The sequence below is a fragment of the Seriola dumerili genome, unplaced genomic scaffold, assembly GCF_002260705.1.
Source record: "Seriola dumerili isolate Sdu_G_001 unplaced genomic scaffold, Sdu_1.0 BDQW01000017.1, whole genome shotgun sequence".
Classification (NCBI taxonomy): Eukaryota; Metazoa; Chordata; class Actinopteri; order Carangiformes; family Carangidae; genus Seriola; species Seriola dumerili.
Genome location: NW_019174272.1, coordinates 4,365,245 through 4,383,703, shown reverse-complemented (window position 1 = coordinate 4,383,703; position 18,459 = coordinate 4,365,245). Strand labels below are relative to the sequence as shown.

Here is an 18,459-nt window from a genome sequence, read left to right as displayed (position 1 = left end):
CACTAATTGACGGACTTAATCGCTTGTAAATATTGCAAGGGCTTAGTAAATCCAGAGGCTTGCTTTGACTTGGAACTCAACTTGATCGCTTAAGTGGAAACTCCAAATAAGGCAGTGTCCGGCCCCGCCCCTTCATGTCTCTATTTGGACATGTGAGTTCCGGGTGAAGTGGTAGTGGAAAAGTGATCGGAAGCCACAGACGTTTAAAGAGATGACAGTGGACAAAGCGTCATGGCTCGCTTTTCACTAATTTACCAACTTGTGAAAAAATACCTCTGGTTGCCTTAAAACGATTTGAAAAAAAAAACGCCTTGTAATTTGTTTTATTACACAGAAATCCAAGAAAGACTGAAAGCCTCTGGGGTCACTTACTGATCTCACATGTATCTCACTATCACATCATATTTATTAGCTTTTGCACTCCCACTGAACTCCTTTTGCTTAGTTTTGGTAAGAACATTTTCTATTTTCTGCCGAAGATGTGGCAATATAAAACACAGGCTTTTGCGAAATCCACAGAAAATACTGAATGAAATGTCAGTGCCTGAATATTCAGACCTGAGAAATTAATAGTACCTCAATGAACCAGAAGTGTAAACAGAGTGTGTGGGAGAATTAGTCTGAATCATGCTCGGTGTTTAGGGGGCTTAGACAAACAGAGCAGCCAGTGATCTTGTGTGTCTCATTACCACAGGCAAGTCCTCTGTGTGTATGTCTGTGTGTGTTTTAAGAGTAGCAGTCACACCAGCGGGCAGAGCAGAGTCCTCTCAGGGTGCCTTTCTCCCAGTCTTGTCTCTTGAATCAGAGAAATACACAACAATGTTCCTGATGGACTTGATTCAAAGTTGAACAACATCTCTTTTGTCTGACCAAAGATAGATTTTTTATGTCGACTTCATCCTCTGCCTCATACTGACTCACTCCTTTAGCCTGTTCTCTGCATCATTTTTTGCACATAAGTGCAGGTCAAAAGGCAACACAAGTTAAAATTGTCATGTCTTGTGTTTGTGTTGTCAGAGTTGAGGCTAAAAGTTGCACAGTGTCTATCTGCATACTGTATGTACAGCTAATACTGGGCCTTATTCAAACACTGATTCAGTGATTTTATATGTATGTGAATATTTTTGTCCCTGTGTATACAGTAGCTTGTGACACAGTGACTTTCAAATCTGTCTAAAATTCAGTTTTATGTATGTGTTTTATAAGAGGCTCTTAATGTTGTGCTACATATATGTATTTACAACATAAATTCATGTAAAGATACAAAACATAATTTAGAAGGGACACAACTGTTATGGTCAGAATATTAAAAGTTTCATTTCTGTCACACAAACTGCTTCAGAAACAAATGAATATTCCACTGTTAAATGGTGAAATATCCTCTGAAACCAGTCTGCTTATAGCACATACCTTATTTTTCTGCATTGATTGTGTGTGCTAAATCCAAACTAGATAACAGGAACGCCTGACAGTACAATATAATGCAAAACAATGCCATGACCTATGCCCTCGTAAATTACAGTTTAAACATAAAGAATATTAGAAGCTTAAAAAACAAAGGTATTTATTTCAGGATTATTGCATCAGATTGTGTTATATTGTCTGTTGTTCCTGTTATTTTGTCCACACTATGAAGTTGGACAGGTTGATCAATGCAGTGGGAGATCCGTGGAAAATGCTGTCTCAACTGTCGTGATTATGGCTCCAAACCAATGAGAGGATCCCCTCAGGACAGGCTGAGGACTGACTGTACTATAGTGTCTCTGCTCGGGGGAAGCGTTTGTGTGGCTCTGTGGTTGGAAAGTTGGCCAGCCCATCTGGAACACCTACCTGTTGCAGGCTTATTTCCTCGACTGTGAACTGGGTCACATGGGGCAGGCCTGCAGTGTTTGTTGATGGCTTGCGGCGATAGAGCTCTTTGACTGCAGTGTCCCGGCTCCTTTGCATATGGGGATTCCATGGAAGCATCAGCTCATTTTAAAGCACCGTGGAAAACTGCCCAGGCACTGTGGATGTATAGTCAAATTAGTTTTGTTTTTTCCAAGCTTCATGGGGAAGGCTAAAATTGTTGTTGTTCCTTGCTGTTGGTTAAAGAGCTATAAAGATAACGTGTTCCTAATTATACCAACAGTGACTTTACATCCATTATTTTACATCACTTTTTCTATTGTTATTATGATTGTGTAGCTTCCAGCGCTTACAGCAAGACATGAGAAATATATTCTAATACTGGAGTCCAATCTGCTGTTACCACTGCCCGAGTACTGCTGTCAGATGAAGACTTCATATTTCCAATCTATTGCTTTTTTAAACACTAAAAGCCTTTTAGTGACGAGGAGCAGCATCAAATTTCAACTTTACCCACTGGACAATATGTGGTTGAAATGAAGTTAAAGTAAGGGGAAGTCTGTGACAACATGCCTGACTATAAAACAAAAATCTGTTCACACATTGTGCGTTTTGTGAGGAGCAGATAATAAAAAAAATGTGCAGAAGCTTTTTGATTCATTTTCATCATCATATCATTTGTAAAGGTATGTTCATAGAGTTTCCTATTTCCTATTCCTAGTTCCAGTTGAACATCATTGAGCTATTATCAGTCTGCTAGCCATCTGTGTATATATACAGAGTTTTAGTTTTCACAGTTAATAGGAGCGATAAAAACATTGAAGACACAAGGCCAGTGCAGACACCTCAGCAAAAATCTTTAGAGGTCAAAAGGTGCATTTTAAAATTCTGCATTCCTTGTTGGTGAGTGTAGACGAGTATTCAGTACAGCCAAAAACCTGGGTATTCATGTGAATTTTCTTCACAGGCAGGACTCAAATCTCCAGTTGGAGTGAACTACACTGAATCTTTGCAGTCAGTCTTGCAGAACAATACCAGTCTGTTGAGGTCAAACGCCCAGTAAATAAAAATGTGCAAAGTGGTCAGCGGACCATACTGTTGACATGCATTGAACAGATGTCACACTCAAATCCATTTCGCCACTGCTCACAGCGAGTGATGCACTGCAGAAATTCTCCAGTGAAATGAATCTCCTGCACTTCTTAAGCTGAAGAGAGAAAAGAAGAATGGAGACTCAAGTCATCATGCATATTAGATCACTTAGTGCCGGTTAGGCAACTGAATTGATTATACAAATTCCTTTTAATTAATGTAAGTTTGAATAAATTAAGAAAATATTAAATGCCTTTCCCATATCATCAGGGGATGTGAGAAGTTATTTTTTTCACAGAAGGCAATATACTGTGCACCGTTGAACTACAGCTGTCAGTTGTTCTTAATCATAATATTTCAACTCTCCTGATATTTGGAGTAAAAATAAACACATTCAAGGAAGCTGAGTGGCAAAACCCAGCTGTTTTGGCAGGATATCTCCAAGATATAAAGGAGAAAAAAATGCACAGTGTATTTGGAAGTACAAATCTTGGCTTTTAATGGTGTACTGATGGATTCAAGTAGGTGGTTTTTGGAAGAATGCTCTCCCACTTGGCATGCTTCACAATGAGTGTGGAATTATACTCCACTTGCCAATTGTTAAAAACTGTGATTTCATAAGTCAAATAAGATGGGTAAATCAAGGTCAAGAGCGATATTCCAAGTGAGGGATACTTAACATTTGTTCAAAAGCAATGGACTGTCTTACTAACTCTGAGCATATGTGCATTGTTTTGGTTGTTTGTTTGTGGACCTGGCTGCTTTGACTGCTAAGTCAGGGAGGCAAACAAAGCAGATGCAGGGCAATTTGATCAATGATCTCCCAGAGTTCACGGAGAGGGCACATAGGGGTTTACCAAGGCTGGCTTAACCACCAAAGGAACAAAAACCTCCATTACCTACTCCTGCCTAGCCCACTGATGAGACACCAAATTAGGGTCAATGAAACCACCAACTAAAGATTGATCATCAGAACATCAAAGTCCCTGATGTAAATCCAGCCTTTTTCAGACATCTGGGGTATTGATACAAACCCCTCCCAGAGGAGAGTTGCTGGTTAGAAACCAATATTCCTCATGGGGGGTACTCTGACCCACCCTCTACAAAGACCCGTGAAGTCTGAAAAGTATCTCCTCGTGAAAGGGTTGAAAAGTTTAAGTTTTCACACCATCCTCTACAGACCTACCAGGTGGGCCTCTTATGCAACTGTCCAAAGTTCAAAATGGGTTCAGTGTTCCAAAGTTTCATTCAAGGACACTTCAGCATTTTGATAGAGCCGTTTTTACTTCAGAAAAATCAATAAAGGACCCGAAAGTAGCTCATTGTTTCCAGATGAGGTGACAGTGGTCAATGGAAATATGATAAACAATTACACAAACAGTAAGTTCCCTGCAGCCCCTCCCCCTGTCCTGTCACTCTGTAGAGTATTTTGGTTCAAGTTCCACTGCAGCATCCGGCTGTGTTGCGGTCTCGGTTTCACCTCCCACTTCCTTTTTTTGGCCCTGACGTGTTTCCGCCCCTGAATTAGAATCAACTCTTTCCACACTGAATTGTGATATCAGGCCGTCTTCCTTCTCTTGTCGACAGTGTTCGGAAACTAATAAGAAATCCCCATTGTGGTCAAAAATCTCCCAAATCCTTCGCTCCAGACCACAAGACAGAGATACAGGGCAACATCAAAACCTAGCAGCTGGTGCTACAGAGGAACAGAGGAAGTCTCTTTCTAACTCAGTGATAAGATAAATGCAAAGAGGGCTGACCTGTTGCAAGCTTTGAAGAAATGATGCTGTTCAATTCAGGAAAAGTAGGGAAACATTATTTTATATAATTGTATGACAGATTCTTCCTCCACATTTTCTTTCAGGTGTCTGACCATCCTTCAGTCTTTGTAGTTTTGGGTGAGAAACTGCAAAGTGGCCACAGGCTCTCCCAAATCAAACCTTGTGATGAAGTCCTGAAGATCCCATTTACCTGTGGGAGCAGGATGACACATAGACAGATATTTATTAGTATTTACACATATTTACACATATTTACTTAAAATCCAGGTTTGTTTTCAGTCTGACACAAGATTGTATAACTTAAAACAGTTAAACCTCACAAGTTTATTAGACAACATGTTTTTATTCTAACAATATCTTACATAAACTTAGTACAGTCTAAGTTCAGGCTCTGGTGCATTGCTAGAGCATTTCTCATGACCGCTCGGTCCATGTTTAAGGGATCTGAGGCCTAACTGAGCAGCACATGGCTCTGGGATGTGAGTCACTGAGAACAGCACTGCTGAAAATAAAACATGTTGCTGTAATGATGGAGGTGGGAACACAAGGACGTATTGGCAAGAAGATATGATTCAATCGCCTGGACGTTTTTTTTTTTTCTTCCCTCCCCTTTTAAACAAACACCAGACGGCCATCCGGCTGGTATGACAATATCACTTCTTAGATTTTGACAACCGCTGATTCCCTGCAGCTTCCCCTCCCTTTACAAAAAAACAAAAAAAAAAAACCAAAAACAAATTCACAATTATCATTCCAAGGCAACAAAATCCTGCAGGCTTTAAACTTGTGTCCTCACATGTTTGGGTGTACATAAGACAATGCCTTGCTCCGTAATCCAGGGAATCACTGATATTCTGGTATTTCCGTATGTGGAGTAATTACATTAACAGCTGCTCAAGAAGATTTTTGCGTAGGAAAGCTAATCTTTTGAAAAGAAAGCCAACTACTGAAATGGTCCAAATCTGTAGAGAGAATGGTCTCACAGTCAGGGGTCGAATCTGACTATGCCTGGATAGAAACATTACTGCTTTAGACCTCTTGCTGCAGCTGCTTTACAGGCCTTCGCTGTCTCTGTTTTCACCATCAGGGAGCCACATTTTGTATCCTCCGGCATCTTGGAGGAGATCTGGGAGAAGAAATACGCTTTACCGGTGCCACGCACATCAAGTGCACTCACCTACCATCAATGCAGAAACAAATCAGAAGGGTTCATTTACATTTCAGACAAAATTTCTTATTCAAGGCTGCGATATTTCAGGCTTTTTAAAGAACAAATTATTGTATTTAACTCCTATCAATTCTTAAAGTAGAGTATTTATTTGTATTCCAATTTGCAAATTGGAAAGATTTAAACATAAAAAGGATAGTACTACGAAATTATTACTCAACTATTTTGAGGCTCATACGCTGTTCTTGATCCTCCCCACATGTTAAGCTTATGAGAGTGACACCTCAGTGTGTCTGGGTTAGCCAAGAGGTCACGTCAGGTGGAGCTCAGCTGGGGAAGATGGTGAATAATAACTGGGAGATGAGTAGATGAGTGCCTGAACCTCGTCAGGTCCTTTCTGTGAATGAGGATTGCCAGCAGACAGGGCTCCAATAATCAAGTGAGGGCAATGGAGTCAAGTGACCTGTCTGTATGATAGGTCGTGGCCTGGTGGCCCCTCTGGCCTGTGGTTTAGTGGAAGATAATGTACCGCCTCTGCAGATCCCAGAATCCCCTGCCTGTCCAAAACAAGGTCCCTCACCCCTCAGAGGCAGCACTTTAAAGGAAGCAGAGGGGTGAGGCAGCTGGGGGACAACAAACTTTACACTGAATATTGGGTTATAGTTCACGAGTCATGTGGCAAATTTGACTCTCACGACAGGTATGAGAAAAATGCTCAGACTTTCTCTTTCGCTTTTAATAGGGAGAACCTACCCCACAATAGTGTTAGGCAACATTTCTTCTAATGGAAAATGTCACACTGAAGATCATTTTATTGTAGAATAACGATCAAAGGAACAGTCAAAACCAGGCGCTGCTTGTAAGGCTTTACACACATAATCCTGTCTAAAGCTGTGCAATCATTGGGCGCAATCCAAAATGAGGCAAATTCACAATATCTGGTGCTATCACGCTGGCTGGTTCTCTGCACAAGCCTAGACTTACAAGTGACCTTAAAATAGGCTGGTGTCTGTTTGTAGTGCAGAGACGTGTTTCCGTCTCTCCCATCTGCCTGCTCATGGAAAGGACAGATAGTGTGGGACCTGAGGGCGATGTTAAAGTCTTCCTGCCTCCACTTTTGTTTCCACCTTGCTTCTCTGTCTGGGTATGGCAGGAAGATCAGGACTGCTCTGAGGTGACACAGAACTGCTACATTTAGTGGTGTGGGCGGTGTCCCTGTTAAACCTCTTATAGTGTCTCAGAAATGCTCAAAAGCAAGAGATCCTGTTCATTGCAGTCGAGTAACAGGAGCCATATCAGGGGAAGAGCTTCACTGAGCGTCTTTACATAAGATTCATAGTAATACTAATGCAATCCTAATTTCATGGGGAAGAGGATTCTTTGCGGTCGTCAGAGGTCAGGGGTTAACCACAGAACAGCGCCTAAGAGGTGCTTCAGCAAGGCAGATGCCTGCTGTGGAGGGACCTGGGTCGAGAAACAGTGTTTGGCTGCTGATCCCAGCTGACAGCCTGCTGTCAATATATAGCAGCCTACATCTTTACCAAATGCTGTCACCTTGCTGGAGACTCCATCTTCAATCCCAAAGATAGTAAGGATAAGTCAAACGTTGAATTATATTCGGTCAAGATTCGTCCTGTCACATTGTAAGAAAAATGTCTTTCACTTCCCTTGGAATACCTGTTCTGGTCAATTACAAGGTCCCACTGATTAGGGGCTGCAACTAACAACAATTAAAACTATTGATTAATTTGCCGACTATATATTTATCTGTCTATAAAATGTCAAATAAATAGTAAAAAATGTTGAACCCAGTTTCCCAGAGTTGAAGATGACGTCTTTAGATGTCTAAAATTCAGTTTACGCTTATATGAAAGAGAAAAACCACAACTCCTCAAACTGGAGAAGCTGTAACCAGAGGACTGGCATTTTGTTTGAGAAAAAACCTGAACAATTAATCAGCTGTCAGAATTGTTGCTGATTAGATTGAATTAACAATCAATGATTTAGTGTAAAAAAAAAAAATGAAGTGGAAAAAAATGAATGTGAAAATGCCCATCATAATAAAATAGGTAACATAATCAAATTCCTTGTTTCATCTCAGATTGTTTGTTTACAATCATATAAATGATTAATTAGTTATTTTCCTGTTGATCAACTAATTGACTGATTGACTTATAGTTTCAGCTCTACTTTGATGATTTAATCACAGCAGTGATTTTCTGACAATACTAGGACCCTGAGTGAGTGAAGTTGAAGAAGAAATCCCCAAAACTTTTATCCTAAACCCGACAACTGTGTGTTGAAAAAAAACAAAAAAACAGCTAAAATTAAAAAACGTCAAAGTGTTCCTTTAAGGCAACCGACTCCTGGCTGAAACTCAGGCCTGCTGTAGCAACCAAATCCTGGCTCTCTTGACTCCACGCAGCTCTGATTAATGGTAGAGGCTGTGGGTGGGTGGTAGACATGGATCTGCCCATTACCACACTGCAACATTGCAAATGGCTTCAATTACTGTGGAGTGTGCTGAGCTGGCAGTAGGGGTTCTAGGAGGCAAGATGAGCAACGTGCACCATCCAGCAGCTAACTCCACTGTGATCCATTCACTCACACAACGTGATCGTCACATACATCCTCTGCCTGGTAATTTACCAGGAAAAAAATAAAGGAAAAAATGAGCAAGAATGATGATTTTGATCAATTTTTAATTTTCAGGTTCTTCTTGTTTTCATCACATTTTTATGTCTGATCAGTCTACAATATCTATTGGAGTGCTGGCTATGTGAACAGTGTATGTGCAAACTACCAGGAAGGCTGAAACAACACTAGATGGCCTCTCTCAAGGCCTCAGCGTATCCTTCCTCAGCACTGTAACACTGTTTCCCTTGACAAACTGACTCGGCGGCACTAAACAGTAGCAGGACATATTGAGGGCTTGCCAAGTGGCTGACAAGTATCACGAGGGCCTGTGTGCCCAAGCTTGCCCCCTACCCTGGCACAGGGACAGCCTCCATTCAGGGACAGCCTTCCTGAGCCAGAGCAATGGGGATTCCCTATGATCACGCCCCTGTGCCCGGTGCCAAGAGCGCAGCCCCCTGTAGATCCTTGTGTAACAAACCAGCTGTCTTCATCAGTTCGCTGACCCACATTCATAACCTTAACACAGGAGGCACACCAGACTCCCACGGTTCCTCACAACAGACCTGCTCCACCTCTCATTGTTCCCCTTTATTACTTAAGTGATGGTCAGAGATGAAAAGAAAAAAGACGACAAATTTGCGATAAAATTGAGTCAATGACTGCGCTACTGGAAGTGGAAAACGATCATTAGGAGTCTCCCACCCACGACTAAATGCTCTCCCTTCGCAAATCACATCAATTAATGTCATGGGCTATGAAAAATGCTCTCTGTGTCATACCACATGGAGGGAGGACAGACGCTAATAAGTGAACATACTTAACGGAGGAGGTGGGGAGACATGGGATTCCCTCTGTTCCTCTTGCCTGTGCGGGAATACCGTGTTCATGGCCAAGTGGAGGCCAATAATAATACAGCAGGTACACCACTGAATCCAGCCAAACCAATAATGACTGTAAAATCAAATATTTTTCTATTCATAAACCATGACTAGGCTGTCATTCTTAATATGTCACACCGTGTCTATTTCCATTAGCCTCTTTACAAGGGCAGTTATCCTCTCCAGAATTGACCCATCAAATGAAACATCTGATTATCCAAGAGTGGATTTTCTTAATTTCATTTCCCTTGAATGGAGAGAACAGTTTGCAGGAGAGAGGAAGTGCTACAGCACGAGTTAAATTCATCCAGTAGATTAAGGATGGGTGGATCCACTCAGCTCAATCGCTTCATAATGTGGGGGAAACTACTGTATTTGAGCTGGTAGCAGAAAATTAGTATGCACCAGTTTATTTTGCACAAAAAGTATATTAAATTATTCTAAATAGCAGGTTATTATTCATGCTATTATTTCTTCAGCTTAACCATTTCTGACACAGTCAATACTCTAACAATGTGATAACAGTTCATCTCAACCTCCCCAAATGTGAATTCGGATACAAAAAAATACTCCAAAGTACATCTCTTTTGACATTTCTTTTTCCAGAGGTTTCAACATCAAACACACCTCAGCCTAATGTGCCTGGATTGTTTGCTGACACAGCTGTCAAAACTTCAAACAGTAGAGACTGGCAGCTCCACTCATTCACGGCCGCAGCGCTTGAAGTCTCAAAACGCCCTGATCTCCCCTCAAATCACCGGTCGTGGCCCAAGTAGAACAGACAGACAGGCACGCCCCCTGTGAGGCACTGTACTCTACATCCAGGTGCAGGTGCCCACCTTCAAGAGACTTCTCTTCAGGGGGGGGAAAAGTCAGAAAACCTGAAGTGTAAACAAAACAATAACTCCGCTTTCTGCAAGACAAACAAGGTCGTCCTTTGAGAGACAAACTAAGAAAATGATCTGGTAATAATAACAGCAGTAATCAGGGTTAAAACTAAACTGACCGTGCATGTCTGTTGTCATTGTTGATAAGAATTTCAGGTTTTGCAGAGGTTAACAAGACGTGGTCAAGCAGACTTGTGCAGGTATGCGTGGGAGCTAACAATACTTGACCCTGTAGGCATTAACACTGCAGCAGACTTACTCACTGACCTCATTAACATTTCCTTTGTCAAGGTCAAGCACTTTGAGACGATGATCTTCCTAAAGTAACTCCAAATGCTTCGATTAAATGCTCATAATTGTTTTTGTCTGAGCGAAAAAACACAGCTATAGTCCAAAACCTGGACTTAAAGATGGTTAGACGGTGTCTGGCCGCAGAGCCAATAAAGGTAGCTTCAAGAGTGTCGCTGATATATTTGATGAAACCTAATATGGTAAATCTTCACCCTAAATAAGCCCACTCAAACAAATGAGGCAATAAGTTAATCAGTCTAATATTGTAAAATGACACAACTTCCTACTGTATGTCAGGAAGTGGATAATCCTATTGCTAATGTTTATAAAAATACCTGCAGCAGCCTAAAAAGGTTCTTAAAACACAAAACCTATAACCACAAAAACCTATACTGTAATTATTTTGAGAGGAAATGTTTGGGCCTCAAGTTTCAATGCCTCGGTGTAATCTTTCTATTGCTGATTCAACAACTAGCTGTTGGCAGTAGTGCTGATCAGTGTTGGTATATGATAGATGATACTGCAGCAGCCAAAAGTGGTCTGAACCCAAAGTACGGGTGAGTTGAGTCATTACCGCGGGACGACTTTTCCCGCCCGGTGAGCGACACTGGTGCGTCTGGAAGCTGCTCAAACAACATGAACTGGTAGCGATGAAAACCAGACTTCTGTGGCGGGGTTGGTGGATGATAGTCTGCATGGGCATACAAAGAATCAGAATCAGGAGAGCTGAGGCTGGTGGATGATATTACATAGAAATACATGTGATTATCAGAATGATGCAAGTAAAATCCGACAAAATCTTTGATACGCCAGTTGTTTCCATTGTATCAGGTTTCATAACAGTTATGACTCATGCATCCGGGTTATGTTTTTTAGATTACAATGAACCAGTGGTAGCTGTGGATCTATAAAACTGAATTTCCTAGTGTTCCTCAGTCACTTTGGGTTGTGGGTAATAAACAGGCAACTGTTTTTCTTTGAATAAATCTTTTTTAATCAACACTAAAACCAGAAGACAGTAAGCAAACCTAGCTTCCCTGTTTCAATGTTCACATCTGACTCTCAGCTCTACTGTTGCACGTGTTTCACCTGTTACACGTGGAAAATGTCTGCTGCAAAACAAAGGCAGGTAGGAAGTAAAATTACCCAGAAAGAAGCAGTCACGATAACAATCGTGAAGTTAAATTGCTGTAAGTGATAGTGAAACAAAGACTATTGAATTAATAATAATGAAACGTAATTCAGCAACAGTGCAAAATAATATTGTAGAACAATTCCAAACAAAAAATATTTGATTTACCTCAGTACATTTTACAGCTTACACAACATAAATGAGCAAACTTGTGTAATTAAAGTAAAGCACGGTGTAATGAGTACAGTAACTAAGGCTACAAAATGAATGGTATACTGAAAACCATACATACCAGTGAGGGTGGTTCCTTGTATTTGTCCTTTCTTGAGTGCATCTCCCTGTTGATTCAGACACAAAGTCAGTCAGGACAGGACAGTCAGGACAGTTCACTTCTATGACAAACCAGTTGTTTAAAAATGACCATAAACCAATAATTTGACAAGAAAGACAGCACAGTGGGCCGTTACATTGCTTCCTACAATACAGCCCTTAGTTATGTGCTCCCACAGCCAAATATTCTGCGCTTGCTTAGCTCAGTGGTCAGTCCTTGAATTAGCACCCACTGTACCAACTAGAGAGAGGATGGAGAGGCCATTTCATTCCCACGCCAATTCTATTTGGAGCTAATTTTGTTATAGTCTAACCTGCTTCATTTTTACTTGGTAGAAATATTTTGATGTAGCGAGTGATTTTTAGCAAATATAGATCCCATAAACATTGAAGTTTAGGTGATGACAGATAATCATTTTTCACTTGTGATTTAAAAAAAAATATTAAGCTGACATTTAGCTCCTCTACAGGGTTACATCAAAACAGTTGGTTAAAATATGTCAAAGTCAAATATATAAAAGATCTGTTATATTAATATCTGAAGATAAAAGAGATGTCCACTGAGTGGATCTCCAGGTAGCAATTTCCTGTATTATTAATTACACATTAACTACCTGTCTCCTCGAAACAGACATCATGTTAAACGATGTGAAGCTCAGATATTTTTCAAAAGCATTCTCTACTCTATATTTGTCAGGTTAAACTCCCTCATCCTCAGGAAGCCCACAGTCAGGGACTTCACACTGCAAATTGTGCACACAGGAATGTTTGTTTAATAGACTTGGCTGCTTACTGCAAGACGGCTGCATCCTTGAGTGGGAGGAAAATTACTAAATATCTCGTATGTGAAATGGCCCAAAACACACTTGAGGTAAGCATGGAAGTCCCCATCACAGACATCAAATATCTGGTCTCAGCGGCTATTACTGTCCTCTTTTCTCCACACACAGGCTCCCCCCACAGGGTGACAAAGGTACTGTGTTACTGGACAGCATACAAGGACAAAAGACAAGGACAACCTCCTTTGATCCTTAAACAGAAATTTCAGTTTGCTGGAAAATAAAATACAAATTTCAGTAGGATAATAACATTAAGCTGCATTTCTCTTTATGGATGTGGACTTAACCAACTCAGAAAATAGTACAAACAGCAACAATGGCATTTTGTAGACTATATTTTTCTTCATCTTGGGAATGGTGGAAACACATTTTCCTCTCAACAATCGATCGTTTTTAAGAGGGGGTCAACACATTACACTTTGGAGAGATAACTTGATCCCCCTATTACCTAATAAATAACTTCAATATTAGTGTTTCTTGACAGGGAAGTTTCATTTGATTTCTAGTTATATGCAGAAGAGAGGACTAGGGCACTCGACCGATCACAGTCTGACTGTTTTTTGAAAATACTGCACCTGTTACCCGGCAGCCGATGAACTGCTGTTCACATGATGACCATGTTACAGTGCCAGTTACGATTTACAACTAACTATGGTCATAAGCATATACTGTGTCCGTAATTCTATGCCAAAATACTTGAGATGCACTTATATTATTTGTATTGTTACATTTATTAATTTATTCAAGTCTTATGATTTATAAAAATGTAAAAAAAAAAAAAAAAAAAAAATTAGAACCAGTAAAGCATGTGCCCCTTATTTTGCATCGTCTTATCTCTAATCCTGTAAATGCTGTTTAGGAGGTTTAGGAATAAGTATTAGAGTGCACAGCACCAGTGTTTACTAAGACTGATACAATTCAGAAGATTAGTTTCAACTGTGAGTATCTTCATCCACTGATCAGTGAGAAAAAAAGCTTTATTTAGAAATAGCAAGAGTCCTGCAGCCTGCAGGATCCAAACCCATTGCCATAGCAACAGGTAGTCAACATTTGAGCGTGAAATATTTTCCCACATCTTAATGCTCGGTTCTCGCTCACTCTCCATGGCACCCTGTGCCCTTTAAATTTCATTATAATACATAGAGTAAAAACAACAGCAAATGAATGCAGTATTGAAATTCAGCCAAATAATAAAAGACAAGTCAATCATATGCAGAACTCACACAGAATCACCAGATATCATGATCTTAAAAATGATCGGTTTTGTGGTCATAGTGGTTTATCTATTCCAGAGCAGAGCCGCTGTCACAGTAGTTGTGAAAGGGCAGGACAGTGTTGAGGTTGCTGACTCTTGATGTTCACTGGGGAGGGACGGACTCGCTCACACTAATCTACAGGACATTCTCACATGGTGGGCGGCCTCCCGCAGGGACCCTGATGTGGGTGTGGGGCACAGAGCGTGTACAGTTCTGACCACTAAATGATTGACAGCTGCATGCTCAGTTAATTGTATGGGCTATCATGTGTATCACTTTATTCTTTCAGTATTTTATATAATTAGAAATACACCTGCAATGCTTCTAATTAATGTAATTTAGTACGGCTAAACATATTGACAAAAACAAAATGCCACAATGGTATGTAAAAGTACTGAAAATTGAAATGATGATTCACATGAGTCAAACAGAATTGGTCAATTTTGAATTCATCACAGTTTCACCTAATTAAATTCACCTAATGCCTCTCAACCCAGTTGAATGATTTTCTTATTAACCCCACCCATGCAAAATCTGTAAGTGATGATGTCATAAATTAGGGGTGTAATACAATTATAAGGTTCATCAGACAATGTGTGTTGTGTTCTATCCACAATCAGCTGGTGAACAAGCACTTACATAGGTCTCTCATTTTAGTTATAGTCAACTAAATTCATTTTGTATTGCAGCATGGATGACAGATGTTATGCCTGTTTGAAGCAGGCAAACTTTTTCATATAGTAAATCTATTACTGCTTTGTTAGAGGGAATCAAAAGCCACATAGTGCATTGATGAAGTTAATCTTGGATCAATGTTACTCTGAGCTCAGGGTTAGAAAAGTTAAAAGCGTTGAGACTGTGGACCCCAGGCACTCCAGACTGTAAAGCTCCAATAAAAGCAAGAACATTATAGACTCTACGCATTACCATGTTAATCTGAATGCAATGTCTTGTCAGACACAGCCAAAAAGAATGAAAGTCAACTTGATGGATAATGTGAGAAAATTATGAAGTAGATTTATAAATAATGGGTAATAGATACATAATAGATAAATTACAGTTTGGGGACTATGTAATAAAGGCATTAGATTAAAATCTGATGTGAACCAAGTGCGTTGTTCCCTTGTTGCTTCCTATATACTTTAACGTCCAGTATGATATACTATGGTGCACAAACATTGTATATCTCTTTTGAAAAATCTGAAAGTTCTTCATACACATATACACAGAGAATAAATGGTGTAACTCCTTTGCTGTACAATATCCAAGTTCTCCAACTACAAACAGTTATATTTTTGGATTGTCTGTCCTGACCTCAAGCTGAAGATAAAAGTTACATTACATAATACAGATGTCAGAGAAACCAGTAGTTTGGACTACTGTTGTGTGCTATATGTTTACTCATAATCCAAATGTGAAGCACACGACTAATTCATCCAAAAAGCAATTTTAAGCAATTTGCTTAATTTTAGAAACAGATTAGAAAAGCAGCAGAATATTAAAATGAGTATATTTACCAGAAACCCCAATAGAGTACTCACAGCCACTGTGTCAGTGTGTTTCAACTGTTGGAAATTTGCAAGTTGTGTCATTTCAGCTGCTGAAAGTTGAAAAAGACTTGGACTGGCTTCATTATCTATGCAGTTACCAAGATGTACACTATCAGTGCTTCTCTGTAACTATTTTCTCATCTAGGCATTACATTTTAAATATATGTTTATGAGTACCATACATCACAGAATTTCTTCTATGTTCAATCATTCATTCATCTGACTACTATATTTTAGACTTTATTTTCTTACTTTTAAACTTCTTATGTGACAGGTATAAAACTTACATATTACATTAAACCCTGACAAATCATCAAAATGTCATCCAGCATGACAGCCTTGACATTTTGTGATCGACATCAGTTAAATGAATATTCAAATCAGTTAATGCATAGATACCATCAACAAACTAAACATTTGTACTGAGGGACAAGTCAAGCAATTCTTTCCAACACTAATGAAAAAAAAACACAGCATGAAATAAATTATCTGGATCAAATTAATTTAAGACTTAGTCAAAGAAAATGTGACTACACTTTGCATTCTCGTACTAGGGGAATACCCATTGGTGTAGCTGCGATAGTGAATCACACACTGAGCAGTGTGGGAGAAGCAGAAACTGACAGAGATGTAAACATTGAAAGCGTCAAGCGTTTACTATTTTACATATTTAGCAGAAAAGAATAAGAAAATTCTGAAGCACAAATGTGTTGAAGTCTTTCAACTGGAGAGAATTAATATACTGTAAATTATAATAGACCAAGAGCCAGTGAGCAGTGAACAGGAGTGGGAGAGAGGGCAGTGAGCAGGGTTAGGCTTAGGGGGCCTGAGTTGAAGACACCACAACAGGAAACGTGTGCCTTGGTAAGTGGTCTATGACAAAGTCCCTACAAGCTGTTGTATAATCGACCCTGACCTCTGATCTGCCTGTGAAGAGAAGTAATGGAAAACAGCATTGTGGTTTTAAGCATAAAAAGTCTCATACCAAAAACTGATAAAAAAATACATTGTCGTCATCGTTAATTTCTAAATGTTAAAGAAACAACAACAATTTATTGTTTTTTTCTGCTCTGTTTAAATGTAGGGGCCATTTACCCCTTTAGATACCAGACCAGATCTAATGTGAGTCCAGATGTGGTGCTTCGGACACTCGATCCTACTGTGCCTGCTGTTCATCGTAGCTCAGCTTTGCCTTCATGTTTTAGTGTCTCTATCTCACACTCTGACTCAGACAAACGCAGAAAGGATCCCAAACAACCTACACGTTATGAGCAATGAATAATTCTGAAAATCTGGAAAAAGCTATGCAGCAGATCTTTTTCTGTGGGTCACGCAATAGCCTGACACTCAAACTGCCAATATGCAAAGCAACAACTTTGTCTCTGTTCTCAGTGAAGCACAAGCAAGGTGATCCAGAGCAACTATTTTATCATAATACAGATAATAGATTTGATAGCAGTGTTATTACTTTCATGAAATTCTTGAAAATTATAACTGATGGAACATTGATACATTTCCCGTGGGTCTGAAAGTGGCAAACAAAAACGACTGTAGGCATCACCAAGGTAAACTTAATCAATATTTGAAATTAAGTTTGATATTAAACATGAATTGTTAACTTCTCTAGGCCTTAGAGGAGAAGATGAGCAGTGTGTTTGTATAATGTGTCTACATAACTTCCACTAGGAATCCTCTGACAAGAGCCAATAGGTAGGAGTCTGTGAGGAGGAGGTGGGTGGGTGCAGGGGTGCGGTTTCACCAGGAATACCCACTTGCCCAACAACCCTTCTACTTCTCTGTGTGGGTGAGTGCTTCCCTTTGTCAGCAAGAGTTACTCATGCACCTACTTGTATATCCACCACTTCCCTCCCCCTCCCTTGCACACCCTGTAAACCCACACCTACGACAATCAGCACCCACGTCCTTCTAATGCAGTTCTGAGAGCATCATTCTCCCTTTTACTTGCAGTCAGGCTAACAGACGGGGAGAGAGAGCATGACAGATGGTGTTCACAGCTCTATTTCTGAGGCTGGACTTGTACCGCCACAGCCACCCCTCCCCCCCTCGCCTATTCCACTCAAGCCAAGTGCTTATGACTGCCTCCTCATCTTCGCCTCAGTAATCAGCCCATTCATTTGCAGGGTTATTGTGAATTAAAAGTCTATGTCTCACAAGGAACCTACCAGTTTACAGGTTAAACATAGTTTTTCTTGCAGAGTGGAAGAGAGAATCACATTACTGCTTGACTGGGGGACTTGGTTATGTCGATGAAGGAAACACATTAAATTTCTCTTCATAACAACCTTATTTCTTCTGTTCTAATAATGCTGGAAACAGAATATTTCAGGGTAATCTGCAACTTCTGCACATAAAATGACACGGTTGAAAAGATTTCCTTGTATGACAGCCTTTTTAATTTACACAGTTAAATTAAATTAGTTAATTAACACAGTCGGCAACAATTATCTGGGCTGCGACTCAGCCTATCAACCATCAGTCTCTCATTGAGCCTGACATATATATATATATATGGTCATCCAGCCGGTGCATCACACCTGTGCCACCCCCCATAAAACTGCAGGACAATGTCTGCACTGACCTCCAGAAGAGGCTGGAGCCAGACATAATTAAGCAAGTTGACACATTGCTGTGGATTTGGCGGTCAGACAGAAGCCAGACATTGAGCGAGGAATTCCACAGCCACACTCTGTGAGCTCCTGCGACTATTTAGCTCTTGCAGCCACATCGGGTGCCGGGCGTAGACCACTTA

At 40.2% G+C, this 18,459-nt stretch overlaps 1 protein-coding gene across 1 annotated transcript in view; it reads right to left on the bottom strand.

Annotated features, from left to right (window-relative positions):
* Window positions 1-4,734: 4,734 nt before the first annotated feature.
* The window catches only part of pebp4 (phosphatidylethanolamine binding protein 4), a 49,463-nt gene continuing 35,738 nt past the window's right edge, over window positions 4,735-18,459 (bottom strand). The window contains exons 5-7 of the mRNA XM_022758003.1: window positions 12,007-12,052; window positions 11,157-11,273; window positions 4,735-4,911 (exon numbers count right to left, since the gene is read on the bottom strand). Of these exons, the coding sequence (XP_022613724.1) occupies window positions 4,820-4,911; window positions 11,157-11,273; window positions 12,007-12,052 (255 nt within the window). The 3' untranslated portion in view covers window positions 4,735-4,819. The remainder of the gene's footprint in view (window positions 4,912-11,156; window positions 11,274-12,006; window positions 12,053-18,459) is intronic.